A 19,888-nucleotide genomic window follows, 5' to 3' on the forward strand; every position below is an offset into this window, starting at 1 on the left:
CATTTTCGTGATGGAGTAATAATTAGTATGGGCCTGGACTAAGTATTATTCTATTGGAATTCTAACTAACTTACACTGTTAAATTTTAAATCTTTTACAACGGTGTCAAATATGATTTTAGTTCATAAGTTAACGAATTCGCTATAAATCTTTTGGAGCGTGGAAAATACAGTATTGTGGCCTAAAGGTATAGTTCAATTCTCAAATGATATGTTTTCTTAAAAATAGCTGCAATGTAATTGATAAAGTGGAAAAAAAACAAAACAAATCATATACAAAATTCCTCTTCTAAAATAAAGTTTCAAATAAATTTTCGTCAATTATACATAAATCAGCAAGTTTTTTTTTGAGTCAACCCTCTCTAACTCTCTGTTTAAAAATCACCAAATCAACAGAGTTTTCTTTTTTTCTTACATATTATGTTCAATAGTCTCGATTCCTCATTCATGAACCTGCAATCCTCAGGCTAAAACTACTAAAAATCATAAAGCCCCATCCACATTTCAAATATTCAAGCTACCGTTAGCGATCCAGGTAAATACATGGTTTGAGGCGCACCATAGTTTGTCACGGGCTTTAAAAAATACGCTTGTCCATTTTCGTAATAAGGTACAGGTGATTGGGTGTAATAAGGACCTTGGTAGTTGAAAGGTTGGTTTGTAGTGTAAACAGGGGGATAATAAAACTGCATGTTACCAGCACCGCCCTGTTGGTAAGGACTGATGTGTGATTGTACTGGTGGCGTTGATGTAACGGTTGGGTAAACAAAATGGTGTGATGGATGGTACATTGGTTTTGTAGTGTGAGTCTCTTTTTTTGGCGACTGGAATTAAAAAGTTGAAAAATTACATCTCTTACGTCTCTTCATAACCTAAGACTTTGTTGTTTTCTTGAAAGAAAGCTTTTGAATCATGTTGCCTGCCTTATACTTGAACTCTATATAAAAAATAATAATTAGCTTTCATTAACTTGAGATTATAACATCTTGGTTGGACAACCATTAAAATAGTGCTCAATACTTCGTAGAGCGAATCATAGATTATATCTTTCGAAAATTCATTCATGAATTTTCGAAAGATATAATCTATAACTTGAGATTATTGATTCCTCCGACCTTAAGTTATAAAGACTTTTTAAATTGTTATTATGGTATATTGATCCCCTCAAAACGAAATCAAGCTTAAACAGTTTAACGGGTTCGATTAGGTACATCTGACGTCATTAGCAACCTTGTAAACTTAAGCCCAATGAACCGCCAAAACACTACAAATCTTGATAAAATCTAACCAGGCCTCTTTTCACGCTTTAAGAGGATTGATAGGTATATAGGTATTCACTTACAATTTTGGGTTTGGCATTCACTTTAAGCCATACATTTCCGCTCTTCGGTGTATTAGGTGAAGTTGGATCTTTAGGTTCATTGACTGGAGGAACAGTTACAATAGTGGATCCACTGCTCTCTTTATCTTCAACCTCGGAGGAGGAGAGTTCACTTCCAGTTTCTGTGGTTTGTGCACCTCCTCCTCCTAATGGACTGGTTGGTGGTGAGAATTCAGCACCGAACTAGAGATGAGAGAAAGATGAAATGAGCATAAAGTACTTAATTAAATCCTAGTAGCAACTGTTCAAAAAGGCGGTCTTGATCTGTTTCATTGCATTCAAACTCTACAACCGTCATATTACTGGTAAGACAGAAGACTGGTCCAAGTCCCCATGCTTCTCTTCGCAATATAATACAAAATAAAAGTCTCAAATCCCTTTTGAATTTGCCTGGAATTTAGCCACATAATCTGTTGGCTCCTTGAACAAACATACCAAAGAGACCAGTAAGAAATATTTAAAATGGAAGAATCTTACCATTTTCTTAACAGCAGGTCCCACATTAATTTTCTTTCCTTTAAAGAAGAATGGGCATTTGGATAACACTTTTTGAACGTCATCTTGCGTCGCAAATGTGACAAAACCAAATCTGAAAACGGTAAAAAAAAAACAGCTATTAGTCAGTGCTGTAGGAAGCATTTTCATATTGGGGGGGGGGGCTGCAGTTTAGTGACACCGCAAGGGCCAGCCATGGTTTGGTCCGAGGGGGAAAATTTTGAAAATTTGAGCTCTACATTGCTTGAAAATACACTCAAAACATGCACTTAAAAGAAAATTATGACAAATTAAAAAAGAAATATTTGCATTTTGCAAAATAACCATTTTTGAAAAAATTATTGGGGGGGGAATAGCCCCCCTTGCCCCCCAGTTGCTACGGCACTGTTAATCATACATGCATCAAATTAAAAAAAAATCATTCCTTAGAAAGACGGAACCTAGCTAAAGGCTCCAAGACTCAGGCCTGCCTTTAGGTCTTCTTGTTAGCTCTGACGAAGATGAGTCTGGAAGATCAACATTTTGTCTTAAAATGGTCAAAGCAAGGATTTAGACTCTTCATTTTTTGGTTCATAAATAACTGAGAGAGTAGTTAAAATAATCGAAACAATTTTAATACACCTTTTCGACGCGCGGTCAGGCGCGTGTGTCACTTAATTATTTAATCATCCCCTAAGCTCGATCAAATCCTACAATTTTTCTATTGTCTGTAGGTGCGAAAAAAGGACTGGGACGGTTTTAGTAGGGTAAAGCGGACAAAAAAATGCCCGTGCGGCAATTGGTTGTCTGTACACAAACCCGATATATACGGCTAATTTCAAAATTCATCGCTACGATAATAGTGAGCTTCACTCTGGTACAGAGTAGGCAATTGGCGGCTACGGTCAAAAAAATTTTAATTGCTAAAACACATTGTGTATTTTGCCAACCTCTACAAAGGAGCTCATAAGAATTTATTGAAAGATTCCATAATATAGTGCTATCTATGAAAAATATCAACTCTGTCGTTTAAGTCGAGTAAAGAAATTGCAAAGTAAAATTTCCCATTACCTTCTGCTTCGACCAAAGGAATCCAGAACAACTTTTCCTTCTAAAACTGTACCATAAGTTCGAAAGAAATCTGCTAAGTCTGTAGCGTTTGCTTTGCCTGGTAAATGACCGACGAAAATCCGATTTGGATAATGTGTTCCGAAAGTACAACTGGAATCGGGCGAAACGGATTTAACAGTTGATGGGATATTCTCTGATGATAGTAACGGGTCCGTCTGAAATTAAAAAAAAAATTAAAATTCAAATTGCTTCAAGATGCATGAATGCCATGGGGACATCATGATTCTTCTTCCTCACTTTTACTTATGGCTGTTAGTCAGAGGTTTACAAACATTTTCTCAATTCATGATATTCATGACGAAATGTTTTCTACGGATAGCCAGTAGTGGCAAATTAAAACAAGACAAAAGCTGTATAAAATTTGCCACTATTGTTAGCAAAGAGACTATAGACAACTTTAATTTTCTTCTACACAAATCCAAAGCACATTGATATCAAGTAGCCAAAGCACTCTTAATAAAACTGATCTTACATTCTACTTTCATAAGGTGTAGTGCTTGGTTAAAATCATGGTTTACCAAAACAAAAAATCGAATGGTATATAGTCTGTTTGGTTTAGCGAACAAAGAAAACACACAAAAAATACCGTAAACTTTTGAATGAATTCAATGCATTTAAAAAACCCCCGGTTTCACTTTTTTGACCAAAATGGTATGAACCTTAAGAAGCAGTAAATTCAGCCATCCCTGGCTTGCTTTTGTTCTTAGATTGTACGACCCTCATTGTTCTTATATAAATGTTCTTAAAAAAAGAGTACATACACGTTTTTTTATAGAGAACAAACTATACCATAAGAACTCCGATGAAAAAAATGTTAAGAACAAGCTAAGAACATTTTAAGAACATTTTAAGGCTTTATGGACTCAAAACACCCGTTTTCTTAGAAAAATGGGTAAAAATGGTCACAAAATGGTAAAAATAAGAACATTTTAAGAACAATTTTAGGGTTGAAACCCAAGAAGTTAAGAACATCCCAAAGGCTTCAAAAGTTTTGGATGTTCTTATAAAAAAAGAGTGCATATCACCTTATGGTTACTCAACCACTCCTCAACTCTTTCTGCTGAACTTGTAGACAACTCTTGAGATGATGCCTCCAAAACGACGCGTTTAGTTTTTCGGACGCAGTAGATTCCTAACAGATATCCCATATCTGCTCAATATCAGACACACACAACACTATAAACCTCATTTGTGAAAAAAAGACACCATCGCAAAAAAAATATAAATCGTGAAATAAAATTTTGAACGTTAGAAAGACATGTTTTGGATGTCTTTTTATGGTTTTTAGTAATTCAATTCCATGCAAAATAAATTTTGGCTACTTTATACTATATGGTATGAATCAAAGTGATGCATATCTCGCGCGTGTTTTTTTTTCAATCAAACCGATTGGAAGATAAGAAAGAATCTAAAAGAATATTTAAAAAGTTTTTTTTGAATACCATATAGCTGTAAATCAAAATAAATCATAAAAGTGTTGACATGATTCACACGTTAAGTTTCCTCTTCCCAGCTAACATCCCATATACATTCAAATAACGTCCATAACATCCAAATAACGTTAGATGAACGTTAAAACAACTTTTCTGCTAGCTGAACTATGTTCCCATTTGGCCTTCCTTGTTGTTCAAAACCTTCATTTTTATAGGAAAAAACCAAAGAATTTCGACTGAGTCTCTCGAATGGTATTCTTAAACCAGCCCCCCCTCAATTTTTTGCAAAGTAAAAATTTTTGGTTGCACCTCCTTAGACTCTATATTCACCCCCCCCCATTTTCAATTTCATGGCGTTGGCCCTGTAGACACTGTTCTTAAAGAGGATTTTTTTTAACTTAGGAGTTTAAAATTCAATACAGTATGTATTTCAGCGATTTTTCAAAATAATTGATTCAAAAATTGTTTTGGTCAAATACGGACATTATCTATCAAAAGAATTTATTGAAGATCATGATTGGGAAAGGTCCAGTCAGGAAAATTTTGTTTGGAAGAATATCCAATTCTAATCACTCTTGTACAGGTACAGGTGACTCTAGCTAGATCTATCCTCGAGAGACCAAGATAAGTTTGACAAAGATATATGTTTACAAAGGGTTAAAGTTTTAAGGGGATCATTGGTTTGTTCAAATTAGAAAAAACATTTTTAAATCAGAGTGAATTGAATTTTTTGTTCTGACCAAATTACATGCGTCACTGCAGTAGTATTACAATCATTGATTTTTTCTTATTTTGATGCCTAAATTAGGCTTTAACGCTGTACTCAGCAAACAATAATACCGCAATCGAAAACTGTTATTACTAGTCGAAGAATCAAAAAGTTCATTATGGCTATAAACAGATCACAATTTACATTCATATGATAAAACCGCAAATAAAAAAGTTTCAAGAGAGGCCTGAGTACAAGAACTGATAAACTGAAGAAAAAAAACTTTCACCAGTTCTCACATTTTCGAGAGTTCCGTCTAACAAATTCTGAAGTTGTTCTTAAAATGTAATATTTTCATTGTTCTTAGAGAGCCCAAAATCAACCAATATTTAATCATTCAAACCAGATTGTTCTATATTTATGTGTAAAAGTAGACTGCGGCTGAAATCGAGTCTCATCGTGTTCTTATATCAAAATTGTTCTTACAAAAAAAACGAACCCAAATTGAAAGAGAGATAACCAAATGCTTCGTGCAAAACTACGTCAACGCACTTCTAAGAAACTTATCAACGTTAATCACTTTTGGTGAAGTATAAATATTGATGTTGAAACAACATTTGGGAGATGTTCTATGTAGTTAGACGAGGAACTATACTTTTTTTAGAAGCTCAAGGAAGGAGAGACTTTTTCTGTAGACAGAGCAATAATATAGCGAACAAAGAAAAAAGCCACTTAAAACACTACACTATACTGCACTATAAGCAACTGAACTGTCAACCTTTACATTGTGAATTTCAAATTTTCACCAAAAAAAGAAATTAGAATAGGATGGCAATTAACGAGGAAAATTGAGCCAAAAAAGGGCCAAAAGTATTAAAATTTCCCTCTTTCACCCCAAAATGTTTAACAATTGTACTATTTAGATTGAACTCATACTTTCTATTCCGTTTGCCCTTGCATGCCCTTTCCCTGTGCCCCACTCTACACCCAAGCAGTTATCCTCAACCAACAACGTTGTCTACAAACTGTGTAATGGCTACCTCAAATTGGATATGGCGTTAAAATATATAGTCATCTAACGCCCAAAACATCCGAAAAATATTGCGAGGGGAAAAAATAGAGAGAGATTAAATGGGTTAGATCCTTAAATTTCCAATAGGTGGTTCGTCATCTTCTCAAATTAACCTCACTTTTAACAGAAGAATTTTCGTTCACGTCAAAACTTTTTCAGCGATTACTGGGATGAATTTCACAGGGGCAATGAGACAGGGTTGGAAGTTCTGTCAAGCAAGTCCAAAAGGACAGTCGTCGGCTCTAAGTTTAAACTATGCTTTAGAGGTCAATAGACCTGAGAAATACACTTCTATAAATAAAGTTTAAGGCAAATCACTATCTAGGAAATAAGCCCAAAGCCGGAAAGATTCACAAACGGGTTGTTTTGCCGGGAAGAAAGTTCGAAACTTTACAGCCGATTTTATTTTTCGTAAACCACCATGACGGCTGTAAACTCCGCGGATGCAACTTTTCGGCCTTTACTATGCCCTGTATCGGACGATAGAATCGTCTACTCTAAGTTTGGACTTTCTCCAGCTGCACAATGACTGGCTTATTAAATTAAGGGAAAAGGCATTAAGCCTAATGACAGCTATAATTAAATTTGCTAACGACGCAAAGACTAAATTGTCTTTCAGTATCATTAATTTTATTAGATGAGCTTTTATTTGGAGCATTTTTAATGAGCCATTACGGAAAATGGATTAGGCAATAAAATGGAAAAAATTCTCTTCATCATTTTACATTTTTATAATGATATTTTTCGTGTTTCTATGCACGAAATAACCCATCAGTGACGTCATAAAGTCAGCTAGGGCTAATCCCAAATTCATGATCGACTTCCAAGCCCGAAGGGCTAGACACGAAACTCCTGGATGGGAAATGAAGCCACTTTTTTCCCATCCTGAACGCGTTACCAGTGTGGTTTTTACACAAACGCTAGAATGAAAGTAAAACACAGGCTCGGATACAGAGGGAGGCTATAACCAATGGAGGAGAGTGCACTTTATTATCGTATTACCTTATATTGAAACTAATTACTCTCCATGAATAAGATAGCCTACCTCCGGTATCCGAACCTGAAAACATATTACCAGATTTCGAAAAATATGCCGCGCGAAAACAAAGAAAGTGCTACATGCAATCCGTCATTCTAAATGCAGTGCAAATCTTTAACTTCACTTTTTCTTGCTTAAGAAAGGTTAAAGATTAATCAATAGCCCCTTTCGGGCCTTCAATCTCAATGCAAATTATACTTTCGCTGACGAAGACTCGAAGAGCGAAATTCAGTATCAAATTTAAGTTCGTTAGAAGGCCTTTGTTCACAGTGTGCTTTATTATGGTATATAGATCTATCAACAAACTAATGTTAGCCGAAAAGAAAGCACGAGCATAAAACTTCAACGTTCACACTCTCAGTTTTTAGGGTTTTATATGAGACCTTTTAGATGCTAATTTGAAGAAAGACCTTATCAGTCTGAATTCAAACCTTTTAGGTTTAGTTTTGAGACCTTAGCCGGTCTAATTTTTACTTAGATGTCAGTTTATCATGAAAGGTCTGAATTGAAACTCTTGTGTGGCCGATTGAGACCTTGCAAGGTTTCCATTCAAGCAAGGTCTTGTTCTATACACCAAAAAGGTCTCCTTTGTATTTTCGAAATAAGACCTTCATGGTCTGTTCTTGGAAACGGTCTTATTCAACACTTCTAAAGGTCTCAATCACGCAGTTGAAACAAGACCTTCTTAGGTCTGCCTGATACAAGCCTTTTCAATAGACACGATAGTGAACATCCGATAGACAAGATAAAAGGGCAATTATGGAGACCTCTAAAGGTCTCAATTTCGCTCGCTGTAAAAGGTCGCCAAAAAGGTCTCCTTCAAGACTTCTAAAGGCTCACTGGTTTGAAACAAGACCTTTTTAGGTCTGCCATTTACAAGCCTTTTCAATAGACGCGATAGTGAACATCCAATAGACACGATAAAAAGGGCTTTTATGAAGACCTCTAAAGGTCTCGATTTCGCACGCTTTAAAAAATCTAGAGCAGTGTAACGACTTCTTTCGAATTTTCGAATGTTTCGAACGTCGTTCGAAATTCGAAAAGTTCAAAAATGAAATCAAAACAATTTTGGAGCCAAAAGGGTGAAGACGGTCTGAAGAGCAAAAAGAAAAAAAGGTAAGTAACACAATCTTCACGTAATAAAATTTCTTAAAATCCTTTTTTTGTCAAATGGAGCTATATATTTTTTGATCAGATTTTTTCTTCCACAAACATGGAGCTATATTGTTGCAAATACACCCATGGAAAGTTTTGGCGAGGCTCGATCGAATTTTGTGCTTGTATTTATTGATCCTACTAGCTAGGCTTTTACGAAATTTTATTTTATTTTTTGTGCAATATTCGTTTTAAATCTTTTATTATATTATTTTTTTCAGCTTCGACATTAACGAGAATCTAACCCAACATCATGTGAGCCCATGTCACTGTCGCTGTAAATCCCACCATCACATTTTCTAAACGTTTGTTTAAAGTATGGCCAGAACAAAATCGACTCTCTGCTGAGGTAAGAATTGAATATATCTTTGCCCAATTTGTTTTGTTTTTTTTCTTGAAAACTTTGAAGAGCTGGATCAAAAGTAAAGAATTTTTCAAATTTTCTAAATGACATTTCGATGAAGTAATAGGCCTAAAAACCAGTTTTGTGATCTTTATCTCACTTCTCTTGAATTTTTTAGCACGCAACTATCCAGCTTTCATGTTAGCACGCAACTATCCAGTTCATTAAAGTTTTGTGTCACCGTCACCAACAAACGTCTATTCAATTTTCAACTCTTGGACACGGACGTCTGTTTGACAATCTGGTTTACAGTCGTACTTACATAAACAGCTAGACTTTGTCGTGAATCATCATCATTGTCATGAACAAACTGGACACGTACAATACATCTCTTGTACGTTTCGATATCAAAGAACTATTATATACATAATATAATGGATATTTGTTAGAAAAATATCTAGAAATCCTATTGGGTATAATATATCTTTTAGATTGAAATTCTTGAGTATTTTTATTCTCTTCTTCTCTTAATTATTGTTAGGTTTTGTTTCGGCAATTTAGGCCTTTTGAAAATTACAGACCTTCAAAAACGAGTACTACACATAGTTTCTTTTAGGCACTAATATGGTCTAATTTTGAACAAGACCCCAAACGTTCTGCGATACCGGACTTTTTTCAAAAGGTCTCGTTTAAAATAAGACCTTTTATGTATGATATAATCAGAACCCTTGAAGTCTCTTTCGGGATCTAGAATAGTCTCTATTGGGCGCGCTAAAGGTCTGATTTAGAACAAGACCCTAAACGTTCTGCGATAACGGACTTTTTTCGAAAGGTCTCGTTTAAAATAAGACCTTTTAGGTATGATAGAATCAGAACCCTTGAAGTCTCTTTCGGGATCTAGAATAGTCTCTATTGGGCGCGATAAAGGTCTTATTAAAATCAAGACCTTAAGGTCTGATTTAGAACAAGACCCAAAACGTTCTGCGATAACGGATCGTTACCTGATACACCCAAAAGGTCTTAATAAAGACCTTTAAAACTGAGAGTGCAGGTATTCAAAGATACCACCAAATCATATGTCTATCTAAGGTCCAAAAACATTTGACACGTGTTGTTGATTGTTCACTAGGAGCAAAGTACCAGGAAATGCTTGGAGAGGGAAACATTTCTCATTTGTTTACAGGCTAGTATTTATCTTCACCATGGAGGTGTAATTCAATAATGACTTAACACATGACACATTGCGTTCATTTCCTTATCACCACATGTTCTTGAGTGCGTTAACGCATGCGTTCTTTGGTTTCAGTGCACCTTCCTTGTGGGTAAGGAAGGTATTGGCTGAAAGTGAACGTACAGTTGACTCTCTCTAATTCGATCTTCAAGGAACCCTTGTCTGATTAGTGAGATCAAGACCAGGAACTAAGAACTTCAGGGAACCAAGAGTTTTCTTCGAATAAGAGAAAAATTCGAATTACAGAGAGTGTTTTTATACGACTTTCCAGCTGAGCAGACCAATTCGAATTACAGAAAGATTCGAATAATAGAGGTTCGAATTAGAGAGAGAGTTGACTGTATTGAAAAAAAAACAGAAGACTCAGTCTCGGCCGTTCCTAAGCTCTTAATAGGCAAAGTATAATCAATATAATTTACAATTCTCATCACAAAACGCGTATACTGAAAGATAGTTTCGTCCTATGACCTAAGTGATGTTATTTTGTCTTGTAAAAAATGCAGGGAGTCATATCTTTCCCTTTTGAATAGCACATTGATACCCATGATACGTTATCAGGTTCACGGTCAATCGTGAATATAAGCTCACGACATAATGCGTGCCTTAATACGGATTCTATTAAAATTATTATGGTTTTACCACACTTGAGTCTACCACATGGATACATTTAGAAGAAAAAGAAGTGGTCGTTTTTTGCTTACAATCCTACTATGAAAGTTCTGATGTTAAGTTTTTCACTTTCATATCAGGGGTAATAGATTAGGAGTAAAAATTTCATTCCGGGAAAGACATTATTATTTCCACCCCACCGCATCACGACTGTTTTCAGCCAATAAGGTGTTCTCAGTTTCTAAATATTAGGCCACATTTTTGTTTTCTTCAATACAATTATGTAGCACTTCTATTTTAGGGGATAGCCACTTTAAGAGGACTTTTTGGTACAAAGCTCGAGTGATTTTCAATCTAAACAGCAATTGATTGACAAGAGAAAAATTTCTTTTTTAAATAGGGAAGGAAACCTTTTAGAAATTGCATAGGAAAGCGATTTCGATAATAACCATTAAAAAAGCTGACACTCAAGAGGCTTATTATTGCTCCAGTGGAATGGTTCGAATTATTTTTGCTTTGCACCTGCGATTTAAGCCATAACAGGAAACGCCACAATCACGTGAAGAGGGCATGCATGATTCATGATGATTAGAAAGTGTCATATTGAAAATCACCAAAAAAAAACACCATCCTTATTCTAAAACCCTTGCATTGAGATAGAAGTCAATGTGAGACATACTACATTCTATTGCATTACAGATTTGAGAAAGGTTGAAGTTTCTCTAGTCCCTTCGGGGCTTTTAACTCGATGTGTATTACAGATTTAGCCTCTAGCTTCGACGTGTAAAGCACGAAACGTAATACTATCCAGTAATAGATAATAGTACTGATTTGATTTAGAGGAGTTTGTCACCACGACGGTTCTACGACCCCGTATTACCGACAAATAAATATGGTTGCCGTTATTTGCTGTCTATAATAACTTTTTTCATTGATTATCGTAGTACGATTATTACTTCGGCCGTATATAGTAACAGTCTGTTCCTGCATTGTAACACGCGTACGTAATTTGTAATTTATTTCTTTAAAACATATGTAGTTAATTCCCGTGATAAACGGAATGAATACGTAGGGGTGGTACAGTCACTTTCGGTCGGGGTTGGGGATGGCGACATTTGTAATTTTTTATGATATTTGTCGTTCTTTTTGTCTATTTTTAGTAAATGCAGGATTCTTAAGATAAACCCCCTCGTAATCAAATTATGAGATTGAAGGTAAATTCCTGAGAAGGGGAATACCCCCATCATGAGTTAACCTCGTGGTGGCGGTAGAAAAACATGTGATATATAAAGGAAGGAATGACTGAGTCTCTTTCTACCCACAGTAATAACAAACTCGTGAACGACAAACTCGTGAACGACACGTATGCACTTTCCATACCAACGAATCACGCAAAAAATACATTTTTAGACTTGAGGGGAATTCAATTTTAGCGTGTTTTTTTGAAAACGTAGCAACATAAACAAACATATACCTAACAAGACTTGTCTTGTCAATATAAACGACAATTGAATACATAATAATCTTTTGCAGTAACTTATATTGAAGGTCTCTAAGTACCAAAAATAAAAAATCCGGCCTCCAAATCTCGGTCAAAGCAAAAAAGGGAGAGACTCGATCATTAGATTATCGCTCAAAATACACTTCTTGAGTTTTTGGCAAAGGTTAATTTTTGATAGCTTAACAGAAACAAAAACGTTAGTGAATAAGTTTCAAATTTCATTAACACTGTTCAAAAAGCCCTTCATTAAGATACAAAGTGCATCGAGATTAGAAGGCCAAGTGCAAAGGTGATAGATATAATACTAACGACAAACAAAGTCTACATGACGAACTGTTTATTCAAAGAAAAAGTTTAGAAGGAAAGGGGGCGTGACACTTTTGACAAAGTAGAAAAATCAAGCGTGTGATTAGCAACTCTGCTTGTTAGCGGAAAAGGATTTGTCTTGACAACTTTAAGGGTTAATTAGTTACATCCCCTTCTCACAGGCCCGGTAAGATTTCTCAGTCAGTGGGGATAAAATTAACAGACTGAAACTCGATGGGGATTGATATTCATATATTTTTTATGGCTGGAGATGTTAATTCTTTTTAAAGTCAGAACATTCAGTGGGGATGGTAAAAATAGCATAATATTTTGCAGTGAGGATTGGTTTATTTGATCATTTTCAAAAGGGACAAAAATTGGAGGATAACTTTCCACTGGGGACAATATTTTGGCCTATTTTTCCAGTGGGAAGGGTTCTCATTGGGTCTGTGAGAAAGGGGGGTTTAGTTTGTAACAGTTATTTTCCAAATTTTTATTTTCATCGAGTTGACTTCCTCTGGTAAGTCCGTGGTAAAGTACGGAAATTTAATTCCTAATCTGTAAAAAGACACTCGAAAAAAAAAATCGAATTCCAGACAAAAATTTAGTTAACTGGAACAAGTCTACCAAAAAGCTTTTAAATGTCTTTTTATAATCCCCAAAGTATTATTCCTGAGTCGATTTTATGCTGACGTTAGTATTTTCAACTAGGTTGATTACAGAAATTTGAGCTGGTCCACTACAGTACCAAGGAACCCATAAGTTGAATAAAATTGTAGTACGGTACATTGACAGCAAAAGCTTCAATTAATGGATACTCTAAATGGCAGTAACCTTTGATTAGCGGACACTTGCCCGTCTCCATTATGACGTCCGCTAATTGGAGGTTCCACTGTATTGCTTTTCGAAATTTTTACGGAAAAGGTCGTGAAACTTTTAAGTTCAACATTAGACTGGCACGCCAGTCGGGCTGGAACGGTATCACGCGGGAAAAGTGAGCGTAGGAGTTAGGTAAGCGTAGGAAGAAATTTTGTCGGCGGCAAGGGCTGAAAGCCCGACTGGAGCGAAACCCCAGGAAGGAAAAAACGGCTAAGCTGAAGCCCCAATCTTACAACGCCAGATTTCGGCGTTGTAGAAATGAATGAACTTTGAGAAATTCGTGAAATCAGAAATGAAAACTTCCGTCAAAGTCGCAGATCGTGTTGTTTTGATTTTTGAGGAGTGAGTGATTGAAGGAAGAAAAATGGCTGACTTCTAGTGGAAATTTTTATTTGAATAGATGTTTTGTTTCTTGTTTCTTATTTGATGAGTCTTTTCTTTGTGTATATATATGTGGCTTTTCTTCATGGTTCTGCATATGCAAAATTCGTTGGCTCATTTTTGGTTGTCTTTTGTTTTGATTTGAGAGGCAAGAGAAGATGGAAAATCTTGTAACATCAGTTATCAGAACTTGTTGATTTGTTATCTTTTCCTATTCATAACTCATTCAATTTTAGGAATGGAGTATTCAGATTGCAAACACTATGGACTGTGAGTTTTTTTTTGCATTTCAGCTTTCTTTTTCCTAGGTTTACATGTGGTAATCAAAGGGATAACCCAGGTACAGTACCCTAACAATTATTTACTGACATTCAAACATAAGACTTTTTAATTTTCCAGGACTCACAAGTCAAAGGTTCTTTATCAAAAATATATGGATGTTGCACTACCAGAGACTACTACACGACACTGACACAATGTCGCACGTATTGGAAGTGCAACAAAACGTGCAACAAACTTTTGTGAATATCTACCTGGTTATCCCTTTGTTATCCCTATGATAAAATTACAGTTTTGAGCAGAAATAAAGTTATGGTAAAGCAGCACTGACAAACAACAAATTTCTCCAAAAAACATTTTCTTTCAAATAATGAAATATTAAAAGTCTTCTTACAAGATTTGAAAATGATTAAATTTTTTCACCATGCTTATGTTTTACTCAATTCTAGTAATTTTTCCAAAACTTAACTTACGTAGTGGGAAATTTAGCAGAATTTATGGAGAAAATTAAGAATTCTCAATTTGGTAACAAAAATTTTCAAATGTACTGTACTATCACTTAAAACATTATTAAATTGCCAGATTAGTTGGATTAGTGTGGCAAGAAAACTCTAAAAAAATTTAGCCATAAATCTTCAAGTGTGAAGTTAATTCCACAGCTCACTTGTTCAACAAATTCTTGTCAAATTGGATGTCGAACAAGTGGGTTGTTGAACAAATGGGTACCAAAATGTTTGACAACCTATATAGTTGTTCGACAGACCAGTTGTTTGAGAAAAGAGTGTCGAACAAGTGGTTGTTGAGCAAATGGATTTCGAACTAATAACTGTCGAACAAGTGGGATTTCCCCAAAATTATAGTTGTACGTAGATGAAAATTTGTCAAAATTTATATTACGGTGAAAATTCTCAGTTTGATAACAAAAATTTCTCGAATAGGTAACTTTAATTTACATAATCATAATATTAAATTGTAACATTAGTGTGGCAAGAAAACTCTTTAAAAAAATTAGCCATAAATCTTAAAGTGTAAGGTTAACTTTTCAGCATTTTTGATGTGACAAGAAAATTCTTCAGCACATAGCCACAATCTATAGAAAAATGTCAGAATTTACATAATTCTCTTCTCACGATAAAAATACTGCATTTTTCTAAAATTATGAATATATATATAAATTCTGGATTTTCCATCAGAGCTATCTTATCACAGCACTAAATTCTAATAATAATAATAATAATAATAACATACGGTATGTTTTAAGTGGCATGCTCCGAAAAATTCAAAAGCTTTTAGGCAGCTGGAGAATTGTTTCCACGAAGGGCCACTAAATTCTGCAAATTTCAATTTTTCACAAATTAAATTTGTGCATGTCGATGTTACATTTTTCCTGACAGACTGAAATACTTAATTATTTCAACATGACATCTTAAACTAGCAAAAGGTTTATCTATTTAATTTTCTATGCGCATATACGTGTAATTTTCCTGTGCTTGGCTGGTACGTTACATGCTGACAGTCAGGACAGGTTGTTTTTTGTAGCAGTGAGTCTGTTGAAGAGGGTTGGGCTGTCAGACAGCAGCCAGCCTGGGAGTAATGACATTGAGAGTTTCTTTAAACTAACCAGGAAACGCTGTTTATTCTCACGATAACCTAAAAATGGTTTTCAAACCGTACCAAAAACTTTAGTCAACTGCATATTATGTTGACTAAAATTTTTGGTACGGCTTGAAAACCTGATTTAGGTTATCGTGAGATATTAAAATTGTCAGAATTATTGATTATTATGATATGTTATTATTCTAAAAATAGTGTCAAAATTTTTCCAAAAAGGTTATATTGCTGGGTACTTTTGAGAAGAGTTCCTGCCTGGTTAGTGTTACTGTTGTATTCATTGTATTGGAGAGGTTCACTTAGCCACAATGAGACTAGACTGCTAGAGTAATCAAGTTCCTTAACAAGTAGTCTGTAAGTACTAAAATAAAAAAGCAAAAAGTATTTAGGTGGAACCAAAATAGAAAAAATATTTCTTACCTTGAATGAAAGAGGCTAGCAAAAAGCCACCAACCTGCATAGGGAAAACTGAATAATCCTTGTACACTTTGATAATTGTAGAAAACTGAAGCTAAATTGCAAATACTTACCTTTCTAAGAATGTATGAATAACAAAAACAACTAAGATGTGTAAAAGTTTCAAAACTTCAAAAGTGGCTCATCCTTTTACCACCCAAAATTCAAAACAAAGTGGTCTGTCGGCTTTTCTCCCTCCAAAATTTAGGAAAGCACTCCTCCGTTCTCAAAACCTCCAAAATGAAGCCGTGGCATAATGTTCTAGTCTGTATATCAGCAGCCTCTCACCAACTTTTGCTCGCTCTCCTACGCAGCTCCTATTCTAGCAAACGCCCGCCGCCTTTATGTTCCCGCCCTCTGACATGATTAATTTACAGACTAGTTTGCTAGTCTAGTTCAACATTAGATCCAAAAGCGTAACGGGGTCATTCAAAGCTCATTTTAGTTTCTGAACATTTATCAAAAAGTATATTTCATTAAAAGTGTCTTGAAAGAAAAAATCATGGTTTCGAACTGAAAAAAAAAAAACTTTAGAGGAAGTTTAACCAACCAACTTCCTTGAACAAAATATCATGCGTGTTTTATGAAATATCGTTTATTTATGAATTGGTTGGTGGTTACCAGACCTCAACAAGAATAAGGAATTAGTAAGGTCTCATGACTCATTCACCAACCAAAACTCAAAAGTAAATTTCCTTAAAATCGCTCTTGAAGCCAATTTGCCATCGCAGGCAATGTTTATCCTGGCGTAGGCCATTCAGAAAATAAAACGATAATTTTTCTTCTGATTTCAGCGTAGGTTTCGAAAAACAAAAAAGTCCTGCCTTTTTGGCATGTAAGAAACAGTGAATAGAAAAAGCGAAATGAAAACTTTCCAAAAATATGGCTAGAGCCACCTTGCAAGAATTGCAGATTGTACTTACTTGACAACAAACATCTGCAATGATATCAATTTCCTATTGGCGGAAATGATTGTGCATTAATGATATGGTATTTCTAACTTAAAATACATTAAATACTTTCTTAATTATATTAACTAAAATTGCAAGACGAAACTCATCAAAAGAATGTCGGAAGCTTTTCACCAATTCGAACTTGTGCAAGAAGTTTAATCAACAGAACTCAACTCAAAAGTTTTTCGGGCTAGATTTTCGACAATCTAACCGAAAATTTACTCTGAAGTCTTGGTTTTGAGACCCTAATTTTTGTCCCCACAAAATGAGCGTTTCAAAATAGTGGCCCCACTCCCCTTACAAGAACGCGGAAGAAAGAGAGGTTCCAGGTTCGAATCCCCGCTCCTTCCGTTCAGTTCATACTGTGGATAGCCGGTTCGGCTGGCCGTGGAGCACGTGAAAATAATAAAAAGGGTTTCTCCTTGACGGGGACTGGAAACAAGTTCAAATTATAGAAAAATTCGAATAATAGAAGTTTGAATAAGCGAAAGTTTTCTCCCAGCTTGCACACAGTGTTGTTTAAACATTTTTCTAATGTTCACAACGTTCATATAAACACCCCTGTCTCACAGTCCCGGTGGAACTTTTTTTCTCAGTGGGGACAAAAATTCCTATTAAAATCCCAATGGGGAGGTCAAAAAATCCAGTGGGAATGGTTTTGGAGTGCAAGTTTTAGGCATCGAATTTTCGACTGGGGATGAAATCAAAGTTGATTTCCCGGGCTGAAATTCCAGGAAATTTTCCCAACGGCGACGAAAATTTTGTAGTGGGGCTGGGGTTCCAGTGGGTCTGTGACACATGAGTGTATACAACATTAGATGGACGTTAAAACAACGTCGTGTACCAGCTGAGGGCTTTATTTCACAAAGCCAACACTGAGACCATGTGAAGGAAAATAGACTTACCATGCACTCCGTATTAAAATAATGCGCACATTGACATTTCATATCATCATTCCGCGGTGGTTGAATGGTTAAATTCTTGAAGTTCTTGTTTAACGAATTCATTCTGGTAAGTGTTGTATGTTCTGCCGTCATTGCTGGTGAAGAAGATTCTAGTTTCGCTTTACCACTGTTTTGGGCTACCATCTTTTAGACGTCTGTATGTTTATCAACGATTGATTGGTTGATTGATATTTGGTTTTTTGAATGTCTCTATAAAGAAAGAAGAGAGTTAGTTATATATGCGCAGTATCAATTGTGATTAGTTCAATTGAAAGCCAACCAAACTAATAATCAATATTTTGATGCGTTATGCGAATTTCTTTATACTTCCTCCTGCTGTAAAAAGTTTATGAAAACCTGAATCAACAATTCTTTTTTCGCATGCAGACATAAGAGCAAAGAAGGAAGAGTATTTATTTTGCAGTCTGACAACAACGAAAAAATCACCGTTAATTCTCGGAAAGAAAGACAATTAATTTTCCCTAAGTAACCAACCAGTCAAGAGACCAAAATTGAGAGAAAAAAGAGATAGTTCTTCCATAGCGATGCATGGAGCTGCTGGCGTACAGTAACTTTACTAATCTTAATCACAGACCTCTACAAAAACCACAGTCAGTATATTTATAATATCTAAAAGCAGAATCCGTTGGTTGATGCCAGCAGCCTATAACTATACTCGAATGACGCATGAGGTTAGTGCATCCTCACATGCCGAACCTGAAAGTGTGATCAAAGCTTAAACAAAACCCTCCTATTTTAATTCTTTTTTTGAAAGAATTTTGTTAAAACAAAATGATACCCTGAAAACCGAAATGGGTCTTCCCCACTCCCCAACTACTCATCAATTCACGGAATTCCGTGATCTCCATTGTGTTAATAGTTGCTTGTCGAAGGGTACTTAGGTAATATACAATGAAACTTAACGTTCATCTAACGTTGTACGAATGCGACTAACATTTTATGTACGTTGAAAAAACGTTGTGTGATAGCAGTGCATAGTTTGGCAAAACTTTCGATATTAAATATGCTAGAAAGCATTTTATTTGTCCCCAAATGAAATCTTCAAATCAATGAGATCAGTTCTAAATTCCCCAGTTCTCAAAATTATTATAGCTTTAATACTTTAATCTCACAGCAAATACCGGTCGGATAGTATTTAAACAAAATCGTAAATCTATAGATTGAAACCTTATCTAAGCACACAAATTCCTAGAAACGACAGAACAAAAATTCAAATTTAACGAAATCAATATGGCGCTGATCCATACAAACTAACAAAAAAATAAACCGAATAAAATAGCGACTCTTAAACAAGAATTGATACCATAACTTTCATTTTCGTTGCACACGCGAGCTGTGCACTGTAGACAGTTCAAAAGCTAATTGCAAAAAATTCTTATCCGTCGATAGAGAAAAGCACTTTTATATATTTATACTCTTTTGGCCAGACGTGCTGTCACCGAGTAGGAGGGACTTTATGACGTCACTACAAAGTACTTTCGTTTTCGGAGCACAATAATCAATTTTATAAGAACTCGATCAGAATTGTGATTATGATGGTGTTACAAAGTGCTTTTGAAAAAAAGCTCGAATTACAATTTTTATAAGATCTAAAACCACGAGGGCTGTAAAGGGTATTTGTAGAATCGCTTAAAGGCCTTGGAAAATGTTTTCCTCATCAGCTAAAACACACTTGTAGATAAGACAGTTGGACAGAAAATTACTGATAAATAATCATTGATTCTTATAGGAAACTCTGCTTCAGAAAGTTGTTTATCAGTAAAGCAGGCTATTTCTTTAAGCGAACAAATTAAGAACAAGAATAGACTGGCAACTTTTTGAACAATCGATCTATTACCCCAAAAAATATCAAAACAAATCAGACAAAGAAAATACGTATTTCACTTCAAATCGAGATGCTTCCTGTTTTATCCTATATTTTCTCCTCCCCTCTTAGTTTTCTATATTTTTAGAAGCCTTCCCTTCCAAAATTTAAACTTTT

General features: G+C 35.3%; 1 protein-coding gene and 1 long non-coding RNA gene across 3 annotated transcripts; one reads left to right on the plus strand and one right to left on the minus strand.

The window, feature by feature from the left end:
• Positions 1-485: 485 nt before the first annotated feature.
• Positions 486-18,099, minus strand: LOC136821306 (deleted in azoospermia-like). Of its 2 annotated transcripts, none has more exons than XM_067077538.1 (5): positions 17,848-18,099; positions 2,926-3,140; positions 1,858-1,969; positions 1,342-1,563; positions 486-823 (listed from the first exon to the last, which is right to left on the minus strand). In XM_067077538.1, the coding sequence occupies exons 1-5, from the start codon at positions 18,028-18,030 to the stop codon at positions 512-514; spliced, it is 1,044 nt and encodes a 347-aa protein (XP_066933639.1). In that variant the 5' UTR covers positions 18,031-18,099; the 3' UTR covers positions 486-511. The 2 variants fall into 2 exon arrangements, with proteins under 2 accessions (XP_066933639.1, XP_066933640.1); XM_067077539.1 differs by lacking the exon at positions 17,848-18,099 and adding an exon at positions 4,011-4,225.
• On the plus strand, positions 8,293-9,234 carry LOC136821330 (uncharacterized). Its single transcript, XR_010848722.1, has 3 exons — positions 8,293-8,354; positions 8,615-8,742; positions 8,915-9,234. It is a non-coding gene; the product is annotated as an uncharacterized lncRNA (long non-coding RNA).
• Positions 18,100-19,888: the final 1,789 nt, after the last annotated feature.

This window comes from Clytia hemisphaerica, unplaced genomic scaffold (genome assembly GCF_902728285.1).
Source record: "Clytia hemisphaerica strain Z4C2 unplaced genomic scaffold, Clytia hemisphaerica genome assembly, whole genome shotgun sequence".
Lineage (NCBI taxonomy): Eukaryota > Metazoa > Cnidaria > Hydrozoa > Leptothecata > Clytiidae > Clytia > Clytia hemisphaerica.

Coding starts and splice junctions, on each gene's coding strand:
- LOC136821306 (XM_067077538.1), bottom strand. CDS start 18,030: ATGGTAGCCCAAAACAGTGGTAAAGCGAAACTAGAATCTTCTTCACCA. Junction 3,141..17,847: donor ATTTTAATACGGAGTGCATG/GTAAGTCTATTT, acceptor TTTTAATTTCAG/ACGGACCCGTTACTATCATC. Junction 1,564..1,857: donor GACCTGCTGTTAAGAAAATG/GTAAGATTCTTC, acceptor TCTCATCTCTAG/TTCGGTGCTGAATTCTCACC.